Here is a 27,534-nt window from a genome sequence, read left to right on the forward strand (position 1 = left end):
TTTTTAAAGAAACTTTTTTTTTTAAAGAAATTTTTTTATTTAAAGAAACTTTTTTTTTTCGTTCCGTTCATATGCAGCGATTGTTCTTCGTTTTCAATTTCAATTTGGGGGTTAGGGCAAAGCGATTGTTCTTGCGTTACTATGTGATTGCAGTTTTTTTTTTTGGTTACTCTATTATTATTAGTTATTATTATTATTATTATTATTAGTTTTTTGGTTACTATTATTATTATTATTAGTTTTTTTTTCATCTTCGTTTTTTTTGGTTACTCTATTATTAGTTATTATATATATATAAGAATTTTTTTATATATATATAATAACAACTTTTAGTAAAAAAAAAAAAAAAACTTTCTTTTAAGTAAGTTCATAAAAATATAACAACTTTTAAGTTTTTTTTTCATTTTTTTAATTAAAAACCCACATTAATTAATGAGTTGGCAATTAAAAATAAATAAAAAATAAATTAATTTCCATGTGTCATGTCACGTCAAGATTCTTCCATGTCATATGCCCACTTGTTGAGCCAGGGGGGTAACGCAAAGAATCTTGACATTGCAGGGGGGTAATCTCAAAAAAATATTTTGCAGGGGGGGTAACGCAAAATTCGCCTATTTTGCAGGGGGGTATAACACTATTTACCCTATTATTAATAATATAAGAATAATATTACATGAATTTGTCAAGATGGACTGATAAAAAGTATTTGTTGTCTTCTTTACAATGAAAATGTGAAGCTATTTATAGGCTGCAAATTCCTTCTTCTCCAAGTTTGATCCCCTGAAACTTCGGCCATCACCATCTTCTCCGGCGAGCCAGCGCAAGAATAGGGGTGGTTATCTTTCCTTCGTCCTCAAGCTATGGAAGTTAAGGGGGTGATGATTTCTTCCACGTGAAGTTAAACAATTGACCATTTGGGAGAATAAGATATTTTGGGCGTAATTCAACGTTCAAAACCAGTTGGCACCATGTTGCTTCATCTCACCATGTCATGTTGTTTCGCCATCTCTCCTACTGGGTCTTCATGGATCACTTTGATTAGGCTTTATTACTTTTGGACATATTGGGCCTAACTAATTTATCCCTTAGTGCATTGCCCGGTTCATTAACAAATTCACAAAACGACTAACCTGTCCACCGGAGTTGGTCAATCTTTGATCTATTTACTTAACAAGGAGACAATTTTTTAAAAATTAAATGTATATACATATCCAATCACCTCTTGGGTAAATTGACGAAACACATCCTTACAAAAGGGACTAAGTGTCCCATTTATAGCTTCCCTCATAATTTGGGCTTAGTTGCAGACAGTCCACAACATGCCATATGTTTCCACGGATATCACCACATGGGACCATGAAAATTCATCCCTAGAATTGTAATTCGTGGTAAAGTTCATAAGAAGATTACCAATCTGCAAATGTGAGAACAAATATTAGTACTTATTCGTCATACACAAGTTTTCTTATTATATATAATTACTCCCTTCATTCCCTATTGTAAGCAATAAAACATCAAAATAAAAAATTGGCAAACGGTAATTAAGCAGACAAAACAGACAAGCACATTTGAAAACACACCAAAAGGACTCAAACTAGTACAACCCCAGACCTGATACAGACACACAATATTATACTTTCAATTGTTAGAATCTCTCTGATAACTTTTCATTCTTTAAATTGATTTCACCGTCAAGATGATAAGAGTCTACGTTTATTTTAAAATTTAGTTATAATAATTAATATTTTTTATTTTAACACACACGGACGCGCGCACACACACACATACACGCAATAAGTAAAAAAACTAGTGACCCTAAAATTTTGATGTTTCGTAGGAGAGAAAAAAGGAAGAGAGAAATAAAAACACAGAACCCAATGCATGTATTAGTTCAAGTACATGCATTAGTTTTCATGTTTTTATTTCTCTCTTTCCTTTTTCTCTCCTACCAAACACACCCTAAAGGATAAAAAATGAGAAAGTTATTAAACAATACCTCCACTTAACCATATGACTACATGCTTTGATCAGGGTCGTCCTGTATTTTTGGTGTCATATGCAAGTTATAATTTTGGTGCCTTATTTTTTTATAAGTCATATAACTATAAATATATAATGTGAAAGAAAATTAAAGATTATACTTTCAATTGTTAGAATCTCTCTAATAACTTTTCATTCTTCAAATTAATTTCACTGTCAAGATCATAAAAATTTAAGTCTATTTTAAAATTTAGTTATATTTAATATTTATTTTAATACACACAGACGCACACACGATTGCACTCACGCACATACACCCACTAAGTACAAAAAACCGGTGCTCCTAAAATTTTGATGTCTTGTGTGGTCGCTTCTCTTGAACGTCCTTCTAAATCCTCTCGAGTATTAGATAAGAGTTTAATTATTGTGCACTATGAGTGTAAAATTATTTTACACATGCGTCAAATAATGTCTCGTCACATCATTTAATGAATGTAACACGTCACGTGTTTTAAAACACATTAGATGATGTGTCAATATATCATTAAATGCATGAGTAAAATATTTTTACACCGACAATGTATATAAATTAAATTTATTAGGTAAAATGTTTAAAAGAGAGTGTTGCTTATGTAGTGAAAAATATTAACATAGTGTTGCTTAGGTTAGTTTTAAAAATATCTTTATTTTTTAGAGGCTTATTTTCATTGGTCCTCCTATTTTAAAACTTGACAGTTTTGGTCCCTCTGCCAATTATTTTGTCTAAAATATGTTGATGCAACATGTTTTAAATTAAGTTTATAAAGTAATTTTCTTAGAATTTCGTTGATATTGATATTTTCTCATCATCAATCATATACCAAACCGTTTAAAACATATTATATTACAAATTTATAGTTAAAAAAATATGATAGTAGGTGACCAACTCTGTAAAATGGTGAAAATAGTGGGACTTAACTGCAATTAAGCCTTTTTAGACGAGTGAAATTAAGCGATGGATAAACTCCGGTCGATGACTAGAGTGAAATCGGAAAACAAAGGAGCGAACGAACAGAACAGGTAAGACGAGACCGAAATGAAGTTAGCTCCCATCACAGTGTTTATGTTCAGAGATTCAGAGGGTTTTGCCTCTGCTATCTCAGAAGCTCTTTACCCTAACCCTTCTTCCTCCTTCACCCGCCAGTGAGTTTTCTTCTTCTTCTTTTTTTCTTCTTTATTTTATTTTGTATATCAATACCAATCGATTGTTGTTCCTTTTTCGTTTTGTTTTGGTTTCAGAGAGGACTCGTTTGAACTCTCTTTGGAGAGTTATGGAATCAAGGACCATAAAGCATCAGGGAACGTAATTCACTATGTTGATAATCATGGCATTTACAAGGTCCTCATTTTTCTTCTCAATTACTTACTATTGTTCTCTCATGTTTTATCATGTCAATTTGGCTTAAAATAAATAATAGTTATTGGATTTTTCTGTCAGTGTTGAACCAACCCTCTTTTGTGTGTTTACTTACAACTTTGAAAATATTGCGGTAGGTAGGTAGGTAGGTAGGGAGGGAGGGAGGGAGGGAGGGAGGAAGGGGGTGCTATAGATTAAGATTAAACCTGATCTTACCCGATCAGAATGGGCGACCGCGCTCAAGTCAGTCAAGTGTGGAGTAAGATTTTCTGTGCTAATAATACGTACCTTGAGAAATGACAAGGAGTTGAATATATATAGCCCCCAGCGCTGGGCCAAGGCCCTTGATGACATTAATGGCCATCAAGTGGCTGCCGGAAAATGGCTGGAAAGCCTTGATGAGCAGTTAATGCTCATCATTCCGGTTAACGGCCGTTACAATGCGTGTAGGCATTATGACCGTTAATATGTCGAGCACAACATAGGAGCGGGCTTGTGTTGAGGCGTGCTCGACAGCATCTGCTCGTGATCCCCTGGTATTTGGGCTTCTAGGCCCAGTCCAGAACAAAACCCAAATAGGAAGGAGGCCGACCAGCTTTGAACCTTTTGATTTATCACGTCAGTCAATTTGCCAGATGCTGCTGAAATCATGTAAATAAATTGATACTATATATTATTGATTGCTCCTTTGCTTTTTGTTTTCTTGTACTCACTCCAAATGCCCCAACTTGCAAACCATCTTTTGAATATTGTTCCTCTTAGCCATGTGTCGTCCGATCCACTCAAGAACCGCCCCTCCCGGCTGATGCCGTTGCTTCCCTTTTTGACATTGTCTCTGTTTCAGTGCCATTATGCACACCATAGTTTTTTACTCCTCCATCGGAATAACCCTTTTATGTGGGGCTCTATACTGTTGCTTCATCTTGGTTCTTCTCCAAAATTCTGAGTTTACCATGTTCTTGCTCATTCTTTTTTCAGACATTTACCTTTACCTGGCTTCTCCCTTTGAACCTCATTGTGGCATACATAATCTTGCTTCTCATCTTCTGAATCTCGAAGGCGAGCCCATAAAACTGGTTGGAACTTCTGGATCAATGTCTTCTCAAAAGTTTTCCAGGTTGTCATCAGATGGATGGTCTTGCTTCCATTAAGACCATCATACCCAAGCTTCTCTCCTCATAGAAAACATAGTTTCATCTCCTCAAGTACTCCTAGTTTCCTCAAAATAATGATCAAGCTAGATCAGCCACTAATAGGCCTCCCTCTCGTTAAAGGTTGGAATTGATTTTTTCAGATTGCTCCTTACTCTCAAATTCCAATCTTCTCATCTATCATCCTTCCAAAAAAAATTAGATACTAGATGCTCCTCGGATCAAAGCTTTAATACCAATTTGATAGGAACTAGAAAATAAAATAGAAAGGAACTGGAATCTAATGATGTAACAGTGATACTAACCTCTGTTGTCAATAGAGGCCGCTACAGCAGCGCGACGCGACAAAATGGAGGTCACCGAGTCAGCCCAGGGCGCTATGGCCATCCGGGGTGTAGCAGCCGATATTTATGTGAAGCGGGCGCTCTAGCGCGTCGCGATTCGCGGGAGTAGCAGTTTCGTAGCACCGCTTTTAATTGAACAACAAAATGACGATTTTGCCCTTAATTTTTAAACGTTTTAGAGAATAATTGTGAAATTTCGTTAAACTCTAATTCCTTTATCTTGTTGTTACGCCTCTTTCTCTCCATTCCCCATCGCCGTTTTGTGTTTGGAGACAAACAAAGACACGTAAAATTTCATCGTTCTTCTTTCTCTGCTTCTCTGTTTTCTCTGTTTCATTTTAATGTTTAGAACTAAGTACTTAAGTCTTTGTTTGTTTCTTACTTTCCTTGAATTTTATGTTTTGTTTAAGACTTGTCTTTTATTGGTATTTTGGATTTTGGAATACTACTGTGTGTAGTAAGTATTTGGATTTGGATGATTGGTATTTTAATTATTATGCTAATTTTATTAGTATATGTATTTTGATGATTAATTGATAGTTTGATATTTATTATGGAATTTTTATTTTTATTGTCCGCGTCGCGTCACTTAAATAGCGCCTGCGATTCTCCGCATTACTGCGTCGCGTCAATTTTGGGTTGTCCGCTTCGTGTCAATTTTCCGCTTTGACAACATAGATACTAACAGAGATTGTAATCTCTATACACTTCATAAATAGAAGAAAATAAAGATGAAATGGAACAATGCTCCTTACATTGGTGGTGGAATCAAAAGGATAACCATAGAAATGGAACAATTTTCTTTTCTTGATACTCATTTGCAATGTAGTCAGGTTCGCGCACCGGTGCGTAGGATCGTAGGAACCTACGAGCTCATCAAGGCCAAACGAGCTTAGAACCTGTTCTGGTTCGTTTTTGGGGCATTTTGTAGTCAGGATCACGAATTTTGGGTGGGTGCGTAAAGAAAAAACGATCCTAGGCCATTTACTTGAAAAAAAATGAGTTGGGCTTGCAAAACGGTCCGGGTCTGGGTCTGGTTATCCAAAATAAACAAAAGAAAAGAAGGAAACACGTGTTTTCATTCAAACCTAAAACAAAATCACGCAGCTTTCCTCACTGATTACCAGTCACCACCGCTTCCTCACTTCTCCACCGTCGCTGTCGCCAACAATGAAACCTGTAGACGGCGAAACCTAGTGGACCGTCACTGTTTCCTTCCTAACCTTCTGTTTCGTTTCAAACCCTAGACTTTCTCTGTTTCAAACATAACCTCTCCTTTGTTTCCTTCACTTTTGTTTGTTTTCATCTCATCTCTGTTACTCTGTCCTTCGTCTCATCTCTCTGTTTTCATTTTTGTTCTGTTTGTCTTTCTTTTGTGAATGATGCATTGCATAGGCCTTTAATTGTGAATGATAAATAGGCCTTTAGTTACTTGTTTTATGAACTTAGTACTTGGTTGGTTATGAAGTTATGAACATTTGGAATGATGTCTATGAAATATTAATTTAGTTTATTTTATTCATGTATTATTATTATTATTATTTTTGTGTTTTTGTGTATATGTATATATGTGAAGTTACCATTTTACCCTTGAGTAGGTTCTTACGAATCGAGCTATGATCCCGACCTTACGACTCTCCACCAGCCTACCGATCCTACGTAGGATCCCGAACCTGACCACATTGCTCATTTGTAGAAAGTTTTATCAAGAATCGTAGCATTCAATGCATTCATAATTTTAAAAGCTACAATTTTCAACAAGAACTTCCTAATTATGATTTCTTAACCAGTGTCCAAGTAATCTTACTGGTGACACTTTCATATCGATTTTAATTCCTATGATTTTAAAACAAATTCATTGTTAAACTTAAGCCTCAAAAGATTTCCTAGAAAATTTGTTATCATGTCATAATTTTACTTCTAGATATACATCTGATTTTGTTAACTCTTCATATTCAGGTATCAATCGTGATTATGCAACACTATGAGCCACCCGTACTAGCATGTGCTCTTAATGAGGTCCTCAATAAAATTGTTGGAGGCGATCCATCTACATTACCTACACTTTTGGTGCCTTTCTTGGTGGAATCATCCGAAGTTGAAGGCCAAAGTAAATCCCTAAGATCAGATGAAAGTGTAGCCTTAACTTATGGCATACAGCTTGGTCAAATCACAGACATAATGCAGACCTTACTCAAGAAAACCCAGGAACCACCGTCTACATTGCGAATTCAGCACGAAAATTTTGCATGTTTTCATCACTTTGTTCGTGTAATGAAGTTACCAACCTTCTTTCTAATTGGACAAACTAGTCAATATTTGAACAGTAAAGCTACCAAACAGCATGAGGTATTAATTTTCCCTACCACTTTTAAATCACGTCAATGGGCGTAAATTCCATAGCTAATTTTTTGAGGTTACTAGGCAATTTGCGAAATAGGCGAGATTTTGGCTAGCAGTACAGGTCTGCAGTTTTCAGAAGACAGAGTGATATGGAATCCAAAAAAGACATCAAAGGAGATCAAGGAGCCATGGCGTGATTTATATGGTTGAATTCACGGTTTCCCTTACATGTAACCAAAGGCTAGTCTTTTAACGGGTCTGTTTCTTAGAACCATGGGATTTCTAACTGTTTCCTTTTAACATGTTTAAAAGAAAATTCTTTTTCTTATTTTCCTTGTACTTCCTAAAGTACCTTAGTCTCACTCTTGGATTGCGTGCAGTGAGGCCGAATGCTGCATGACATATCACTACAAATTCTGTTTTTTTTTTTTATGCGGTTTTTATTGTTTATACTTCAATGGCTTGGTTGAATAGGTTTTTGACGGATTAAGACATTTCATCCGCATGCTGTACTCTGCTTTGATGCATTTAGAATATGTTAAGTGAGATAAAGATCAGAGCCATGAGTTTTTTTTTTCTTTTTTGTAATAGTTAACTCTTCATTGGAAGCAATCCTGTTTGAGACATGTAGGATACTAAATGAGCGTACCTCTTTCTTTCGGTCAGAGTTCAAACCTTAATTTGTCATGTTTTAAAAATATAGCCGTTTACACTAGACTTTACCTCATTTATATATGATGGCGAGGTAATAGGGAATGTGCCTGAAAAAAATAGGAATGTGGTTCCAATGATTCACTATTTGTAAATGAGAAATTTTGAGCAAAAATCAAAACGTTGTTGAAATTAAGGAAGAGAAGCATGTGAACATTTAAGTGAAAGATCGTAAGACTTTGATTAAATTGAAATGGAGGGATAGGATGTGGGTGTCAAAATACATTAGTGTCAATTGAAGCTTTTTATGGTTGGTTTTTCTAACATTGCAATATTGCACCTGTTAAAATAACCAAAAGTAATAACTTTTTTTTATTAAAAACAACATCTGGTGATCAAAGGGGTTGTATTATTAATTTTCTGGTGATCACTAGAAATTATTTAATTAGTTGCTAACTTATTAATAATACAATCTTCTTTCTTTGAGTGTTCACACATTTCTCTATTTTTATATAAGCAAACATTGTATTAATAAGGAGTACAAATTTTACACTAATTTTACGTTATAATTTCCTTTTTTTAAACTAATTTTATACCTTTAATCAATTTTAACCATGTATTTCACTAAATCATTCCACTACATCCCACTTCAATTATATGACATGGAAAAATTTTAGATTCCTATTAGATGTCAATGTAAAATTAATTTACACCGACAGAACATATTCGTTAAACTCTTTTTAATTATAAAAAAATTTAATATTAAGATGTTATATTTTAATTGCATTTTTACCCGTGCTTAGCACGGGTCCGGATACTAGTCGTTCTTAGTTGAGAGATTTTTACCACCGTATTTTTTTTATTCACTCATGTGTTCAAATTTTTTTTTTCCACCACCACCAATTTAATTTGGTTTGGGATCAGTTTTGACATCAAGTGGTTTCAGCCCCCTCCAATCGTAGTTGCAGGGATCAAATCATGGTCTTCCCTACCAAGTTTAGGGTCAATCACCACTAAACTAACTAACGATTTATCATGTGTTCAAAATTTTGTTCGCAAACATCTGATAGCAATATCAATTTGGTTTCAGCTCATTCTTTATTTTTGCAACAACATACTCACTTCACATGCCAAGTCTTCAATATACTTGGTAGGGACATCGTACTTTATGTGCAGGAATCCGAGTTCGAACCCGGACACTCTACTTGACAATAATAATAATAATAATAATAATAATAATAATAAGGGTCATGCTAACCGGTGCCCCCGGGGCACTGGTTAAGAAAACCAAAAAAGGAAATTTTAAAATTGAAAATAACACTTTTTAGACTTTTGAGACGTTGACTGCACAAACTTCAATATGATATTACTATATTTGGTTCTTAAACAGTGCCCCGGGGGCACTGTTTAGCATTTTCCTAATAATGGGTCATAATAATAATAATAATAATAATAATTTGAACATGAAACTTTCCAAACATCCTCCAACTGTGTGTGGCTGGTGCTATTCTGTTTTGAATTTAATTTATTTCGAACTTAATATGAAATTTAGAATTTAATTTTTTTATCTAGAAATAAATATATTATTAATCTAAAATTAAAAATTCAATTTTCAATATTAGTTAATTCACACTCAATTAATTTTTTCACATTTTCATGAATTAAATGTGATTGTAGTCATACATTTTAATAACAAAAATAACACCAACAACTATATGTCCATCATATATATATATATATATATATATATCTTGTAAGGAATAACATTTCTCTCATTTTTTCACGTATTAAATATAATTGTTTGAATCATGCATATCATGTGAAAATGAATATTATATATGATTGAAATACATAGGACATAGTGATTGAAAATTTTAACCCCTATTGTATTTATGTAAGTATTATTTATAAAAAAAACTTATAATATTTAAATAATCGCATAAAATTTTAGAGTATTCTATTATTTTGTCAAAAGATAAATAATTATCTATTTTGTTTTTCAATTTTCATTTATTATTTTTGTATTATTTTATTTTTCTTTCTTCTTTTCACACTAGTGCATAAAAATAAGAGACATTGTTACGTGCTCTCTCCTTTCCCTATTATTAAAAAAACACGTTTGAGTAACATTAAAAAAAAATAGTAATTTTAGTATTCAATAATTTAGAAATTAGTTTTTAGAAAAACAGTGATTGATCAATCACTTTGTATACATTTTTTTGCCTGATCAATCACTTTGCAAGCTCATGTGTTACACATTTCCTGACCCAACTAATTGTCGTCTGACCATTTTTTATCAAGGAAATTAATATATTTCATTAGTGTAATATTTTTCATTAATGTAATATTTAAACACACAACTTTTTGTATTCTTTAGTAAAATCAACATAAGAAAGTTACTTGAAATAGACACTACTGAAAAAGAGTTGAGGAAACTATTACAACTTTTTTGTATTCTTTAGTAAAATCAACATAAGAAAGTTACTTGAAATAGACACTACTGAAAAAGAGTTGAGGAAACTATAATAGAAAATAGAAATAAAGATACATACCTGTTCATGTTTTCTCCAACCCAGTAAAAACAAGAAGCGACAACAACAGAATAAACATATTCAAGTACCAGAAAAATATTGAGAGATTTTGTTTTCTTCGAGTGGTGAATACAACCCAACCCATCTATACATATAGACATTAATTGTGAAAGATTTTATTGTGAAAGATTTTATTAATTGTGAAAGATTTTGTAAATAATGTCTCAATATTGCAAAACATAAATTTTAACAGAATCTAACCAATATTTTTAAATAATTTTTTTCATAAGTATTTGTTTAAAGAATCCTTTTAAAGATCACGTTTCAATTTATATTTTTTTTTTAGGATTTATTAAAAAAAATAATAGATTTATGCCTATGTTTTTTTTCTTCCAAATCTTATAATAATAACTAGTTTTGAACCTTTCTTCAGAAGAAAAAAAAAAACTAGTTTTGTAACTCGTGCGGCAATTAACTCCACAAAATACTATTTCACTAAATCTCACTTAGATCACACGGTATAAATTGAATACTACAAAAAAAAAAATCAATATAAATTGAATACTACAAAAAAAAAAAAATCAACATAAATTGTGTGTCAAATAAAAAAATCAATGTAAACTGTGGATCTTGTCTAAGAATAAAAATTACACCATGAGATATATGTTTTTTTTTGTTACATGATATATAATGTTTAACTTTATGAAAAAACAATCTTACTAATTAAATAAGGGTAAATAGTGTTATACCCCCCTGCAAAATAGGCGAGTTTTGCGTTACCCCCCTGCAAAATATTTTTTTGAGATTACCCCCCTGCAATGTCAAGATTCTTTACGTTACCCCCCTGGCTTAACAAGTGGGCATATGACATGGAAGAATCTTGACGTGGCATGACACGTGGAAATTAATTTATTTTTTATTTATTTTTAATTGCCAACTCATTAATTAATGTGGGTTTTTAATTAAAAAAATGAAAAAAAACTTAAAAGTTGTTATATTTTTATGAACTTACTTAAAAGAAAATTTTGTTTTTTTTTTTGACTAAAAGTTGTTATTATATATAAAAAAAAATTCTTATATATATATATATATATATATATATATATATATATATATATATATATATATATATATATATATATATATATATATATATATATATATATATAATAACTAATAATAGAATAACAAAAAAAAACGAAGATGAAAAAAAACTAATAATAATAATAATAGTAACCAAAAAACTAATAATAATAATAATAATAATAACTAATATTATTATTAGTTAAAATATGTGATTGCAGTTTTTTTTTTTGTTATATTAGTTAAAATATGTGATTGCAGTTTTTTTTTTTGTTACTATATTATTATTATTATTATTATTATTATTATTATTATTATTATTATTAGTTTTTTGGTTACTATTATTATTATTAGTTTTTTTTCATCTTCGTTTTTTTTTTGTTACTCTATTATTAGTTATTATATATATATATATATAAGAATTTTTTTTATATATATAATAACAACTTTTAGTCAAAAAAAAAAACAAAACTTTCTTTTAAGTAAGTTCATAAAAATATAACAACTTTTAAGTTTTTTTCTTCATTTTTTTAATTAAAAACCCACATTAATTAATGAGTTGGCAATTAAAAATAAACAAAAAATAAATTAATTTCCACGTGTCATGCCACCTCAAGATTCTTCCATGTCATATGCCCACTTGTTAAGCCAGGGGGGTAATGCAAAGAATCTTGACATTGCAGGGGTGTAATCTCAAAAAAATATTTTGCAGGGGGGTAACGCAAAACTCGTCTATTTTGCAGGGGGGTATAACACTATTTACCCATTAAATAAAGAAAATAAATAATAACGAAATACAAAAATAAATTATCACTCCTCCCGATTGACGAGAAGAAGAAGATGACGATGTGAAGTAAGTTATGCCTCCTTGTCCCGATTGAGAAGAGGAACCTGGACCCGATTGGGAAGAGGAACTTGAACTTGTAGAATTAGATGACCCATGCATTTGAGTAATTTGATACTTGAGTTGTTTATTAGGCGTAAACAAACCAAAATGTCTTTCTGTTTCAGCAGGTCCTTTTTGATTTTCATCGAACATAGCAAATAAATAAGTTTCCAATGCTTGATTAGGCCTATTAGGAGTCCCACTAGAAACATGGTTAAACAAATTCTCATAGTAAATTTGTGCATTTTCAACCGTCGCAGCAACACCACCATCAGAAGGCCATCCACTTTCCGAAACAACTACTTCCAAATTAGCACCACCAACTTTCTCAAGAGCTGCATAAATTGCTCCTAATGATGCATCAAAGAGATTTCGATACTCATATTTTCCATCAATTGCCCTATCCGTTTGCGAATTAAACAAAGCAAACGAAAGATCAACGTTATTCGGGTCTCTTATGTAGCTGAAATAAGTGTACATATTCACAAGAAGTGGCGCCTCATTCTCCACAAGAAAATTAACTATTGGAGTTATAAACGAAATCGATGAATCACTAAATGCTCCTGTTGATGGAGGATAAGAACTTCCCGACAAGTTCATTTGTATAGCAGTTGAAATCTTTATTTGATTTTGTAACTTAGCCGATGCAAGTGATGTATAAATATTTTGCATTGCAAGTACAACAAAATTTGATGCTTGATCATTATTAGGATCTATTTCATTCCCAACAACAATGTACCTAAATTTGACATCTTGGGAGTATTTTAGTACATTGTTTTGGACCCAATTAGTAGCTAATGAAACACTATTAGCAATTGATTGAATATCTTCATTACGGACCCCAATCACAAGTTCTATGTTAGAACCTCTTAGAGCTTCCAAAGTTGGTTGATCAGGATCATATATTCTCATCCTTTCAATTCTATTTGTTTTGTAGAGATCAATTACTTCCTCAGCAGGAGGTAAGTTGTTTGCCACTCTTCCATAGCATACTCCAACCGAGAATGCTTCTGCATTAAATTAAATTATAAATATTTGAGTTAAATATGTTTGTCATCTTTATTTTTATAAAATTGATAAATTTTGATTTCTTTTTCAAATTTGTTTTTTATTTTAGTAAAAGGAGTAAATATTTAGACAAAAAAGGAGTAAATTTTAACTTTTTATCTTGGCAAAAAATAAGCTATATGAATTAGGGCCCGTTTGGATTTAGTTTAATTTTGAGCTTATGAAAATAGCTTATACAAATAAATAATTTTTTATGTAAACATAAGTTTTTACTAACAAAAAGTGCATGTTTATAAATTTGTTTTATCACAAACTACCTCTAAAAGCTTATAATAATACATAAAAACTTATTTTTGCTTAAACTGTTTTGCATAAGCTCAAAAATAAGTCAATTTTGTGTCAAAAAAAAAAGTCAATCTAAACGGACCCTTAGACTTTTTAGTCCTATTGTTGTTAGAGATCTATTAACTAATTATTGTGTAACGAAAGATTATTTTTTCCAAAAAGGTAACATGTTCAATAATGGAAGTGGTGTGATGTTAGCACGTGATTAAGCTAAAAACAAAATTAGAAAATAATACTTAATTAAACAAAAACTAAATTTTTCTCGTTTTATATGGATGCAAAAATCAAAGAATAAAGTCACTTATTTTACAAGGTCATAAACAAATGCAAAAATTATATACCTTCTATTTTTTCATTAGTGTAATATTTAAACACACAATTTTTTGTATTCTTTAGTAAAATCAATATAAGAAAGTTACTTGAAATAGACACAACTGAAAAAGAGTTGAGGAAACTATAATAGAAAATAGAAATAAAGATACGTACTTGTTCCTGTTGTCTCCAACCCAGTAAAAACAAGAAGCAACAACAACAGAATAAACATATTCAAGTACCAGAAAAATATTGAGAGATTTTGTTTTCTTCGAGTGGTGAATACAACCCAACCCATCTATACATATAGACATTAATTGTGAAAGATTTTATTGTGAAAGATTTTATTAATTGTGAAAGATTTTGTAAATAATGTCTCAATATTGCAAAACATAAATTTTAACAGAATCTAACCAATATTTTTAAATAATTTTTTTCATAAGTATTTATTTAAAGAATCCTTTTAAAGATCACGTTTCAATTTATATTTTTTTTTAGGATTTATTACACTAATGAATCTTCTTTCTCGAACCGACCCGCGAATATCACACTAATGAATCTTCTTTCTCGAACCGACCCGCGAATATTGCTATTAGTTATCTAACTTACAATTCATCTGATTTAGCATTTGCTCCTTATGGAACCTACTGGAAATTCATGAAGAAATTTTGCATGTCAGAGTTTCTTAATGGAAAGATGCTTGATCAACTTCTTCCCATAAGAAAAGATGAGATAAACCGATTTTTGCAGATGATAGTGAAAAAAAGTGAAGTAAATGAGGCTGTGAATGTTACTAACGAGCTTTTGAAACTTACAAATAGTATAGTGATGAAAATGTCAATAGGAAAAAGCTGTTTTAAAGAAGATGATGAAGCTCATAAGGTTACAGAAAGGGTGAGAGAATCTGCTATGGTGAGTGGAATGTTTAATTTGGCTGATTATTTTTGGTTTTGTAAGAGATTGGATATTCAAGGAATTGAGAAAAGGTTAAAGGATGTTCATGATAGGTTTGATAATATGATGGAGAATATTATCAAAGAGCATGAAGAGGGTAGAAGTAAATTAGAAAGAAAGGATGGTGCAAAGGATGTATTAGATGCTCTTTTGAGTATTTATGAAGATCAAAACTCAGTGATCAAAATAACTAGAGATAACTGATGACTTATTCGCAAGTGTACGAATTCGCCACGTAGTAATAAAAAGAGTTGTCGATCCACGGGGATTGCGCGACTAAACAAGGAGATTAGTGTCTATAAACATCATGCAATAAGCAAACATAAATTGGGGGTTGGTTGAGTAATTTGACGGTAAGGAAACGTGCTAGTTCAATTGATGGAAAAGTGAGGTAGAATCATCGGAATCACCTAGTCTATAGCTAATCACATGCAATCTAACATATCGTATAGAATCACTCAAGTATTCACAACTAGATCAACAAAATGGTGAATCGCAATCTCTTGTCAAAATTCACCCTATTCGTTGTCGATACTCCTCCGATCTCTCGGATGTAAGCTACCGACAACGAAGGATTTGAAAACACGTTGATCTTTCGCTACACTCTATGTTTCAATCTCCCGACCGAAAACACTCAAGTGCCTAATGCAAGCAGTTCAGAAATTAAACCAATATTCTCATACGTGACTCAATTCTAAGTTCATTATAAAACTGATCAGGAATCATAAAGCATTAAGCATAGCATTGCATTAAGTGAATACTGTTACAAGAGTAATTCTACACAAAATATCAGATTACATTATGAATTCACTACATTCTAAGCTATCCTAGATCCTACCTCTATGAGAAGATTAGCTCCTCATAGTGCTTCGATCCACTCCGAGCTTCAACGCCATGGCTTGAGAATCCATTCAGTTGAGATGCTTGAAGCTATCCAGTATGTTCCGGGATCCAAAAGGTTTCAACGCTCCGAATCAGAGAATGCAGGTGAACAGTAGCAGAAAATCCGAACTCCTGAACCAGAAAATGAAGTTTCTATATATAATAAACGCAACCACGCCGCGCGTGGTTGCAAATCTCCTGACTACGCCGCGCGTGTAACGGTATCACGCGGCGCGTGATCAAAACTGAGGTCTCTGGTCTTCAACTCTGGCTCTTTTGCGCCGCGCGTGATGGCTCCACACCCCCGGCGCAGTTCATCTTGGACATCACGCCGCGCGCAGTCAACCTCCTACGCCGCGCGTAGTACAAATGCTGAAAAACCCCTCTCTGGTCCATGAATTACGCCGCGCGTGGTCAGGTCCCCACGCCGCGCGTAATTGAAGAGAAAAATGGTCCCTCTGGTGCAGACTGCTACGCTGCGCGTGGCACATCACGCCCCCAGCGTAGTATAACTCTGTATTTTTTATCAAGGAAATTAATACATTTCTTCAATGTCATTCGCTAAATTCGGCAAAGAGCTTTTCTGCCGCTCACAATGTGCAATAATATAGCATAGAATCTTGTAGACTTAATAGGCATTTTGCTATATTTGGACTTAGACTAATTTAGTCTTTTATGCTTAATATATATTGTAAGAGTTACTCTTGTATACTCATTAGATGTGTTCATTCTAATTCTAATGAAAGCCTAGCTTCGCTGGATGAAAGCACGTAGTTCAGATTTGCAAGTTCATAAATCTTGGCATGATGCCGAAGTGAAATTGCGAACACCGAATTCTATATTCTTTCCAATTCAAAAGCAATGGAGAATTCATTGTCTTCGTCCATGGCACGATAAACTGAAAGCTTGTCCATCACCATTTTCAAGGCTGAACTGAATTATAATCGAACGTTTTTTGAATTTCAAGACAATTTTGGATCCGCTCCTGCTTCATGCAGGTATTTCCCAACATTATCGCCGGCTAGAGAGTATATATCAGCGTGCAGGCGAAGTGAATATGAAGTTACAAATGCAGATCTCGAATTTCCGTCGAAGTCAAATCATGTCCTACGCAAATTGTCGCATCGCATCCATTGCAGCATAGACAAATAGCTTTTCCTGGACGCTAGTCTAGCTTCGCTTTGACTTCGCTATTTGTTTTAATCCTATCTTTTGTTAACATGATATCTACATCTTATTTTGATCCTCTTTAAAAACATGTGTTGCTTTCGTTGAGTTCCCAAAAATTTGGAAAAGTAGTGTGATTGATTTTGTTTAATTTCTAGTGTTCTTCTTGTTGAAGAAATTGATTAAAGAAAGAGCTTGGTTGATTCAATTAACATTTTGTGCATTTATTGATTTTGTTTGGTCGTGAGGTTGGGATTTGGTTGAAATATATTTGTGAGAATAGCCTTTGGTGTTTTCTTTTTACCACTCATGGAGACTTGAAGATTATAATTGTAATGCTTCTAATCCTAAGTCTCCATTATATATTTCTCTACTTTTTATCTTTGATTCTAACATGAACAACACCCCTTCTTGATGATCAATTAGAGCATCTTCTCGATCTTGATCATTTTGAATATCTTCTTGATCATGTTAAATAGCATGTTAAATATCTTATTGATCATGATCTCCTTGATTATCCATATTGATATGGTAAGTTGAAGTAGCAAGGACTGTGAGTGTGAGACATGGGAAGTTGAAGTAGTGAGGTCTTTGAGAAAATGATTTTGAAATAGTGATGACTGTGAGAGAATGTTTTTGAGGTAGTGATGATTGTGAGAGAATGTGAGATAACTAATTGATTTTGAAATGATATTCGAGAAAATGTGAGAGAACTAACTAACCGTATTGAAATTAAAATTTAACTAACTAACTGATTGATAAATTTGGCAGCACTAACTGACCCAAAAGGATCTTTGAGTTATATATTGATCTTTTGTTTTAACTTAAAAAAAAATGATTTTCTCTTTGTATTTTAAAATAGTATGATTTTTATGATAAAATAATTAAAAATAGTAAAATTTATTTTAGATTTATTTTTTATAAATTAAAAGGGTATTTTAAAATTCAGAACTTAAATATTCAATTTAAAAATTTCAACTTAATAAAAATCATATTCTTTTAAAAAAATATTTCTCTTAAAAATACGAGTAATTTTTAAGAAAAACTATTTAAATAGCTTCTTATTTTATTTTTTTTACATTTTTTTAATAAAAAATTATAACAAAATGATAAAATACTTAAGACGGTATTTTAAGTGATTTTTTAATCCAATTTTTCATTTTGAAGTGTTTTTAAAAAACTCCCTTTTAATTTTTTATTACAAAAAAAAAACATATAAAAATCATTTTCGAAAAAATCCGAAACAAACTGCCCATATTTTAGTTCTCCTTCGGTTAGAGATTCATGGATGATTCATGTTTTTGCCATCATTTTGGTTTATGAAAAATGACCCGAGTCAAAAATATTGAGGATTTTTTAGTATTAACCCTCTCATTTAAGGAGAAGAGTCAATAATTTAGAATTCGGCCGCAACGTAAGTAAAATCTGATTAACAATTGTTCTCACCAAAAGTGAATTCGGAGTCTCCCAAACAATTTGTCCTAAGAATAACTCATTAACCACTTGAGTTCATCATGTATTTTTTTTTTGGTATTAGTTCATCATGTATTTTGTTATTGAGACAATTGTTAAAGTGTTACCGTAATTATAGGTTCCAAGCATCTTGTATCATCCATTGGATGCACTAATTCAGCAACCAATGGCAATTATGCAAGTCAGTGTGGGAAGGTTCAGATTGTAGCAGGTTTTTTCCAAATTGAAATTATATCATTTCAATGAGGAATTGGATGTTTAAATCCCAGCAGTGAGATCCAATAGCGTTTTCCTTTTTGTCAGATAGTTAATCAATGAAGAAGCGCTAATGTTGAGTTAGACAAAGGAAAAATGCAATTTTTTCCAATTTTGACGAGGATTGTATGTTTTGAAGTACAGATAAATTTGATGAATTTCTGGGTTGGGTTTGAAACTCTAAGCCATAAATTTGATGAATTTGAAAAACCCAATTTTATTTAATTGAAAAATATTACTGCATCAGCCATATGTGTTCCTTCTGTCATGAATATTTTATATACACATTGACGATATCAGGTGAATTTGAATATGCTAGAAAACAGCAACACAGGCCACAACAAAGTTGATGAAGAGAGTCATCATAAGATCATTTTAAATTTCACTTCGAAATTATCTTCTTTTTTTTGTAAATGGAATTATCATTTTTAATAAAAATTAAATAGAAAAATGTAATTTACAAATTTAAACTCAATGTAAAGCACCAAAACAGCCGTGACAAAGTTGTATGATAAAGAGTAACGATGCAAGCATTTTATAATTTAAAGGACCAATTTACTACTAAAAAAAACTTAAAAAACTAATTGGTTACAAACATCTAAACGCAGAATTTATTTGGCCATACAAATTAAAACCCTTTCACTTCTACCGACACATTTGATCAGGTATTCCGTTTATCTGGTTGTGTTTACCCTAGCTCACAAGATGAACAATTGCAGACACAAAGCAAGCTAATACAAGTATGTTTTTCTTTCAGCTAGTGTTGCGATGTCCTTGTATCAACATAGCACCATAATAAGGCACTGTCATGGGAGTTGGGATGACATGGAACACAGAAGGCACATCACTATCAACAACAAAAATAAGGTATCTATTTGTTAACTAACAAAAAATGGTGGCGAGAAGCCCAAGCCATGTATAATTGCTGCAACTCACATCCACCTAATAATCATGTTACATTGAGGACATAATGAGCGAAATAGCATGTATCCTGAATGTATTCTAACCAAGAATTGATTTTATATTTGTTTTCTGCTCCTCTGTTAGCGACGTGGGGAACAGAACCTCAAAAGTGACGTAAAGATCTCCTTTCTTTGTGCTGACATGCAACGGCATACCCTCCCCTTTGAACTTTCTTACTTGCTTTGGATTTGTGATTCCCTGGGGGATCAAAAGAAGTCTGTCAGTTGTGTGTCTTGTGTGTGGTTGTGTGTTTTAATGTTTTTGGAGTGGGAGTGATCAAAGCCAATTAAAATCTGCAAAGAAGATGTTTCATGCTCACCTTGGCGCTTATGTCGACTAGATGTTCATCAAGGTGTTTAATGGTCTTCTCAAAACCAACAAGGGCTTGAACCTGAAGAAGATAAAGGTTAATAAACTTTACAATGCTCAGAAATTTTAGGATGCCAAAATCAGAGAAAACAATTAACGGTTTGCATAAACAACAAATGTCATATTTCAACTCTGCCTTGATAGTTACTAGTTAATGCTTACTAGAACACTGGCAAGTAGTTACTGCTTACAGATTTAGAGGGTTATCCAAAATCCCAAAGGTACTGTACAACTAAAATAATGTTTATACTTACCAGGGTAATAGTGACAGTGGTATGTAAGTCATTGCCTTCCCTTCTGAAAAGCTCATGAGGTGCGGTACGGATACGAAACTGTTCATATAAGCATATGGATTGTCAGCAAACTGCACAAGCAATAATATGCATACTAAACAATTACTAACAATAATGAAAACACTGCTACTGACCCTTAAATCTCCAGATTCTCCATCAATTATGGGTTCGCCATCCTCATAAAATAGCACCTCCTGTGAAAGGACAAATAATTTGCCATAACCATTCAATTAGTCAATTTGTGATTTTGCCATTCAATTAGTCAATTTGTGATTTTGAAACTAATAAATATTTTCACCAAGATTCTATAAATCAAGATTTATACATATTATTCAATTGCAACATAACACTTGAGAACGGTTAGTAAGAAAGATAGGAATGGATCAAGGGTAAAGAAAGCAGAGAGGAATATTCAAAGCTATTGGTTTCACTCCTCTACATTGCTTGGTAGTATGAACTGATGTTAAAACAAGGATCTATTTTCAACCATCTAATATTTGCATAAACTATTTTTCAGCTTAACCAGGCAAACCCTTAAAATCGAAACTTGGTCTTTACAAGTCTTATAACAATGACAATAAACGCCTTTCCCATTAGATAGAGTTAGCTGCAATCATCAAATGATATCAGTGTCTTATTGTGAATCATGTCAAGTTACAGACCATTTAAACCTAAATCTTCCAAATCTTGAAATAGTCATGTTCCATGATTTCTCTTACAATTTTGTTTCATTCAAATATCTGAAGCCGCTAAATATGACAAGGCTTTGTTTGATGTTAATCCAAACTACAAGTTCTTCAACTTTTACCATAGCTCTGAGATCCTTGAATATTAGTACTTAAAAATGGCGATAAAATGCATCCATTGGTCAACGTAGAAACCTTGAATACTATCAATAAAAGCCAGCCTCTTAAGTACTCCACCAAGCACCTCATAATATGCAAGTCCCTATCATAGCACTATTCTTAAGAACCGTGTCTCAGTGGATGCACTCTATGACTCTCCACTCAGCCTTTCCGGTCAACTCTTCCATATGTAGCTTTTTCTTAGACACTGGAAACCAGCCCAGATACCATTGCATAAGCACTCAAGCACTTGGGAAAGCTCCATTAAAAGCTAGCTATAAAAGGGGAGGACCAAGCTACTTAAGTACTACAATGAGCATCCCATACTACTCTATGTGGGACTTATGTATCCAGCAATACCCCAAGTCCCTATCAAGGCATGATAGATATTATAATTGGACTTTTTGTCTTATCAATGCCAATAATTAAATGATTAAATGTACAGATAAGTATTAATTGTAATGAAAAATTGTGAAATGCAAGAACTTATCATAAGTTAGATTGAAATAAAACCAAATTTACAAATTCATGTGTGCTACTCAAACTAGATTGAAATCAAAATAAATTATAAAACAGAGCTATGGTCTTTAGAATTTTGATGTCCACGTGATTAGACATGCTTCTGAGTTTAGGACATATAAAAAAATGGGTAGTGAGACGTGATATTATGCTTACTTACATAAAACACTGAAGCCAACATACAAACTTTAAAAGTTTACCTGGCCATCTTGCATGCCTTTCTCAATATCAACAGTGACGAAATATCCCTCCCTTACGTATTTGACATTAGCACATTGGTCACAGACCTGGACAGGTAGATATCAGAGATAGAAGTGTAAGCAGATATTAAGAACAAGATTATTAATAATCCTTTAAATCCCAACCCCCTCCAACACATAACGAAAAAAACAGAAAGGAGCCAGATTAAAACTAAACCTTTCCACAGTTATACAGTACAATAAATGTCATGAAACATTGACACTAGAAGTCGGTGTGTTTGTGGGATAAAATATACATCCTAAACAGAAACTTTATTCTATCAAGATCTTCAGAGATGCATTTTACCTGCTCTGTCATCTGTTGAAACATCCCAGGCCCAATTTGCCTGTGATAAACCTCATTTCTACAGTTACAGCGTCTTTTTCCAGGTGCTGGCTTTACAACATTTTTCTCCCTCCAAACCTGATAATTGCAATACAATTGTCACAAATAAGCAATCAACAAATGGCTTACAAATTCTACATTTCAGGTCACTACAGTGTGATGGAGTTATTGACTAGCCAAAATTCTGGACAAGTTCATAACCACTTAAGTTTACAATTACAAGATGATAACGCCTCAATGAAAATATTTAACTGTATAACACAAACTAAAGTATTTAATGTTTGATCGAAAAGGGAAAAAATAAAAGCTCCAGGAATAAATGATGTCATATGTATGTGGAATATGTCATATTTGTATTAAAAAATAGATTGGGCCCAATTATATTTCAGAATTTCTATTGGCTGATGTAGCTAAATGACAGTGTGTGTTTCTGTTACCATGTGTCACATGAAAACCAGTTTGATAGTCTCAAATCTATTCCACAACCATATACAGAAATAAAATGTTGCAGAAATTTAAAAATAACCTGACATTATGTAACAAACACATTGCCTGTTGATAAATTATTAAATGTGTAGATTTAATGCTTGAGCTCAGAAGAGTAGCTAGATTAAATTTGACCTCACCTTCAAGGAACCACCCATGTACAAATCTTCGAGGGTTGCATCCAAATCAACAATAACGTCATCACCTTTTACAATTTTCTCCTCTTCCTCCATTGATCCCCCACCAAAGAAACTGAAAGAAATATTCATATTTCAGTGGCATCCATAAAAGCAAGACCAGAGTCCCATACTAAAAAAGTAAAAATTAGCATGCTAGTATAACAGAATAAATACGCATACACCGATACACATCAAGAACATAGAAGTCTCCCTAGAAAAGACAGCATAATCTTTGCTTGCAAATCAATGACTATATTGAAATTTGTGGCGTCATAAAAAGTGATGCAGAATGAGGAAATCAATGAATCAATAAAACCATACGAAGTTTCCGATTACAGTATGCCGTCGGTATGATAATATAAAACATGTATAGCCTTCTATAACTGCTTTTCTTTCTTGACCAATGGCCATACCATAACATGAATTATTTGAATTTTTGTTACAACATAAATATTATACAAATGCAAGTAAAAAAAAAGTAATACAGTAATACAGTTCTGAAATGTGATTGTGATAACTAATAGATAAAAACTAAACTAGCAAAAGCTAAGGCGGTGACTTACGAGTTAAAAATATCCTGCATGTTCATTCCGCCGCCTCTTCCTCCACCAGCAGCATGCTGCTTCAATCCCTCTTCACCATACTTATCGTAAATATTTCTCTTCTCGCTATCCGACAATACTTCATAAGCTGACAGTGGCAACAATAAAAAGCAACCATTTATAACCAAAATAAGAGAATGTTCGGACGGGCTTATTTGAGCTTATCTACTGATATAAGCATTTATGAGACTATTCGATTGTCTATGGAAACACCCTATGACATGTCAATTAGTTGTTTTCAACTTATTTTCATAAGCCCTCTAGGATACCTAGTGAAAATAGTTTGAATTTATTTTATATATATATGATATGATATGACATGACAAATGTTTACACTATAATCACTTTAATTAAGTTATTTATCCAAACATGCCAAAATACCAAATACACACAAACTAGGTCATGAAAATAAAATGTAAAAAACAAAAAAAGCAGCGATACATGTATATTGTATTGTACCATTGTTAATCTCGGCAAATTTCTTATTAGCTTCTTCATTTCCCTGATTCTTATCAGGATGATACTTCAATGCAAGCTTCCTATATGCTCTCTTAATCTGATCATCCGATGCACCTTTCGACACTTGAAGTATATCATAATAGCTCTTTCTGCATACCAAAAATCAAACATAGATATATAAGCAAATGCAGAATAAACATTTTTCAAGGTTACTAACAGTAATATAAAAAGAAAAACAGAAAAATTACGCGGCAATGGCATTGAGAGAATAGCAAATAGCGCAGAGAAGGAACAGCAATTTGGCTCTTCGATGCGCCATTGAGATTCGGATCTTTCTCCGTTACGCAATCTCAGAACTCTGATATACTCGTTTGGATCTCGTTGCGAATTTAGGGTTTGAGATCAAAACACGAAATGTGTTGTGTTGTGTTGTGTTCGCGTATCAATGTGTTATTGAATCGGTTTTTGTTTCAGTAACGACGGAGATTTTACAGTGACAGGCGTGGAAGTGGTTCCGCGAAGACTTGACTATGGAGTCGACACTACGCTTTGCAACGTGTTCGTTGTGAAACTAACCAATCACCGTGAGCCTTTGCTGGTTCTAACCAATCATTGTTCACCACGTCGGATTTGTGATGCCATGCCGTTTTGCACCCTTCCTTGCGAAAACAAACATAATATTGAATTTACTACTTTAACCCTCTTTTTCTGTCTTTTTCTTTTTCTTTTTATAATAATACCCAAATAATTTATTTTTTTCAAGTAGCCTGGTGGATAAATTCACATAAACATGAATAATTGAAGTCTCTTAGGTTCGAACCCCGACTCCTAAATGATGTTTTTGTCAACTGAACTAAGCTCGTGGAGACAATTTAAAATGTATTGTAAAGGGTTCCAAAATCACTCATGATCAATCAAAGTAGAAGAACCAAAATTGCGATTAGGAGGGATAATGAATAAAAGAATCAAGCTTATGTAATTTGCGATAGACTTTTTGCTATAATTAGAGTCGCATTGTCCCGTGAGCTTGACTCAGTTGGCATGAATATGCATTATATATGTAGAGGTCGACATTCAAATCTCAATCGGTCACTTTAAGGTAAAAATTTTAACCACCAATTTATCATAGACCTTTGTTTACAAGATGACTTTTAGATAGGAGGTGGGATGATGTCTTAAATCAAAAGTACTATAATTTTTTTAAAAAAAGTTATTGTAATAAGAACATGATAAAAGTTCATATAATACTTCATTTACAATTAGTTCATTTTATAAAATATTTTATTGTGCTCTTAAATTTTGTTTTAAAAAAATAAAATAAGCACTCCTGCCACATTCCCTCCAAAAATCATCTCACAGTCAAAGCTAAGATTTACGGCAATTTAATTGTTAAATGGTAAATAGGAGTGACAAGTGATGACATTGTTTATGAGAGGAGTGCTAGGGTCACACTCTTTAAACACACTCCAATCTTATCAAGCCACATCATCCATCTCTCTTTCTTATGTTACCTGCTACCGTTTCAATTTGTAACAATTTATTTTACTTTTTTTTCTTTTCATTATTTTGTTATTAACTCTCCATCTTCTTTTCCTTTTTTTTTTGAAGAAGCCATCTTCTTTTCCTTTACACTTTACGCAATTACTCTTCATCTGCTATATTCATCCTTCCTGTTTCCTGCAAATAATTCTAACTAAATCTTCTTTGTTCTTCTTCACTAAATATTCTTTGTTACTTTTCATCTGCTATATTCAGCAACACTTTGACAAAAATAAACATAGAAGGAAACAAACTCTACTGCAACAAGAAAATCCAATCATCAATAGCAAATTGAATCTACCATTTTTCAGATGCACAGTGTTATCAAAGAGCATCAATAGCAAATTGATAACAAGAATTCTTCCATTAATTCAACATATGGATAATACCCATTTCAATTTGTCTAAAGAAAAAGGAACCTAAAAATCAATTAACTTCGCCCGTGATTTTGACAACGGCGATCAGAGGTTGCAACCAAAACGTTTGGGCAAAACATATTTTCACATACAAGACAGAGAAGTGGCGGAGGAGCGAGGAGCAATTTCTTTGTGTTACGGCCGAGGAACGAATTGCAGAAAAAGAATTTTTCTCTCTCTCTCTCTCTCTCTCTTTTTTTTTTTTTTTTTTTGTTTTCTCTTTACATGCTGAACAGGTTATCAGGTAAGTGATTTAAAAATAGTGATGAGATGAACCAATAAAAGGTAGTGTGTCAAAAAGAGTGTGTTAATGGTTGTGACCATAGCATTACTCTTGTTTATGATGACCACAATAAAGTGGGAGGTAGCAATATAGATTAACATACATAATTTTTTGGGGGGAGGAATATATAAGCGCGGAGCCCCAAATTATTGATGATGAGAAGACGATTACAAGACTCTCATCAATAGCAAAGGGGGAGATAAACCCCAAAGTTAGTCTCTTTAAACCCTTATTATTGGCATACGGGCACCACAATATACGTGAGTTTTGGCTTAGTCCATAATGTGGTTAAAATGCATACAAGTCGGAAACCTCTTTTTTGTTTTCTTTGAATGTTGAATCTGGCTGTTTTGTTAATGCACAAACTGGTTGGGGACTAGTGCTAAAGGATAACAATGGCACTGTTATTTTGAGCGCATGTAGGAGGGAGCAGATTGCGGTTACTCCGATGTTGGCGGAAGCTTTCGGTTTGCGTTGGGTTACTCCGATGATGCCCTTATTTATTATGAGAGAGAATTTAAAAATAAGTAAGTTAGTTGAATAAAGAGTAATTAAATAAGGGTATACATGGAATAAATTAAAATTTATAAGAGTATTAAATGAAAATAACTATGTTAAATGTGCTTCATTGGTCTGTGTGATTTTTTCAAAGTGTTCCTTATAATAAGGACCGGAGGGAGTATTAGTCAAGGCATTCAAAGTGTTTCTTTTGCGTGTGATGCTCTAGGGGTGGTAAACTATGTCAATTGCAAGTGTACAGTGGCTGCTATTGATCATATCATTCAAGACTGCAGGAACTTATTGAAATCTATCCCATTTGTAATGGTTAGTCATGTTAGAAGAGAGCTCAATAGAGAACCTCATGAGTTGGCCTCTATGGCTGTTTTGTTAATGCACAAACTGGTTGGGGATTGTCCCTTCCAATCTTAACTCTTTTCCTGTTTTTGTTGTGTGTCTGTAGGCCAAGTTCAGGCCAATTCTTATTATTAATGGAATATGTCTCCACTTCAAAAAAAATAAAATAAAATGCATACAAGTCAAAAGAGTTTGTACTAATAGAATGGAGAGAAACTGAAATAAAACAAGGGTTCATATGTATGTCTCGCATTGCTTGAAAATATCAAAGTACTCACCCGTCCCTAATTATAAAAACATTTTATAAAAAAATTATCCTTATAAGAGAGTATAAGACCCTTTATAAATATTTAGATTTTTTTATAAACAATATTAGTTGT

General features: G+C 32.8%; 4 protein-coding genes across 4 annotated transcripts; 2 read left to right on the top strand and 2 right to left on the bottom strand.

Annotated features, from left to right (window-relative positions):
* The first annotated feature begins 2,964 nt into the window (after positions 1-2,964).
* Positions 2,965-7,773, top strand: LOC123891126. Its single transcript, XM_045940947.1, has 4 exons — positions 2,965-3,162; positions 3,259-3,358; positions 6,831-7,220; positions 7,296-7,773. Exons 1-4 carry the CDS (start codon positions 3,056-3,058, stop codon positions 7,422-7,424), a joined length of 726 nt encoding a protein of 241 aa, XP_045796903.1. The 5' UTR covers positions 2,965-3,055; the 3' UTR covers positions 7,425-7,773.
* A 2,648-nt stretch (positions 7,774-10,421) lies between these two features.
* Positions 10,422-14,328, bottom strand: LOC123889092 (glucan endo-1,3-beta-glucosidase-like). The gene is made up of 3 exons (XM_045938288.1): positions 14,205-14,328; positions 12,294-13,372; positions 10,422-10,541 (listed from the first exon to the last, which is right to left on the bottom strand). The coding sequence occupies exons 1-3, from the start codon at positions 14,326-14,328 to the stop codon at positions 10,422-10,424; spliced, it is 1,323 nt and encodes a 440-aa protein (XP_045794244.1).
* A 359-nt stretch (positions 14,329-14,687) lies between these two features.
* On the top strand, positions 14,688-15,188 carry LOC123889099 (3,9-dihydroxypterocarpan 6A-monooxygenase-like). The gene has a single exon (XM_045938298.1). The coding sequence runs from the start codon at positions 14,688-14,690 to the stop codon at positions 15,186-15,188; it is 501 nt and encodes a 166-aa protein (XP_045794254.1).
* Positions 15,189-19,257: 4,069 nt separating this feature from the next.
* Positions 19,258-24,722, bottom strand: LOC123891129 (dnaJ protein ERDJ3B). Its single transcript, XM_045940949.1, has 10 exons — positions 24,310-24,722; positions 24,062-24,210; positions 23,564-23,690; positions 22,962-23,073; positions 22,297-22,413; positions 21,951-22,037; positions 20,521-20,580; positions 20,348-20,425; positions 20,044-20,115; positions 19,258-19,922 (listed from the first exon to the last, which is right to left on the bottom strand). The coding sequence occupies exons 1-10, from the start codon at positions 24,378-24,380 to the stop codon at positions 19,764-19,766; spliced, it is 1,032 nt and encodes a 343-aa protein (XP_045796905.1). The 5' UTR covers positions 24,381-24,722; the 3' UTR covers positions 19,258-19,763.
* Between the last annotated feature and the right edge of the window lie 2,812 nt (positions 24,723-27,534).

The sequence above is a fragment of the Trifolium pratense genome, linkage group LG6 (assembly GCF_020283565.1).
Source record: "Trifolium pratense cultivar HEN17-A07 linkage group LG6, ARS_RC_1.1, whole genome shotgun sequence".
Taxonomy (NCBI): domain Eukaryota; kingdom Viridiplantae; phylum Streptophyta; class Magnoliopsida; order Fabales; family Fabaceae; genus Trifolium; species Trifolium pratense.

Coding starts and splice junctions, on each gene's coding strand:
- LOC123891126 (XM_045940947.1), top strand. CDS start 3,056: ATGAAGTTAGCTCCCATCACAGTGTTTATGTTCAGAGATTCAGAGGGT. Junction 3,163..3,258: donor TCTTCCTCCTTCACCCGCCA/GTGAGTTTTCTT, acceptor TTTTGGTTTCAG/AGAGGACTCGTTTGAACTCT. Junction 7,221..7,295: donor AAGCTACCAAACAGCATGAG/GTATTAATTTTC, acceptor TGAGGTTACTAG/GCAATTTGCGAAATAGGCGA.
- LOC123889092 (XM_045938288.1), bottom strand. CDS start 14,328: ATGGGTTGGGTTGTATTCACCACTCGAAGAAAACAAAATCTCTCAATA. Junction 13,373..14,204: donor GTTGGAGACAACAGGAACAA/GTACGTATCTTT, acceptor TTAATGCAGAAG/CATTCTCGGTTGGAGTATGC. Junction 10,542..12,293: donor CTTCTCGTCAATCGGGAGGA/GTGATAATTTAT, acceptor CTATATGTATAG/ATGGGTTGGGTTGTATTCAC.
- LOC123889099 (XM_045938298.1), top strand. CDS start 14,688: ATGAAGAAATTTTGCATGTCAGAGTTTCTTAATGGAAAGATGCTTGAT.
- LOC123891129 (XM_045940949.1), bottom strand. CDS start 24,380: ATGGCGCATCGAAGAGCCAAATTGCTGTTCCTTCTCTGCGCTATTTGC. Junction 23,074..23,563: donor ATGCAGGATATTTTTAACTC/GTAAGTCACCGC, acceptor TATTTCTTTCAG/TTTCTTTGGTGGGGGATCAA. Junction 20,581..21,950: donor AAGGCATGCAAGATGGCCAG/GTAAACTTTTAA, acceptor GTCCTTTCACAG/GAGGTGCTATTTTATGAGGA.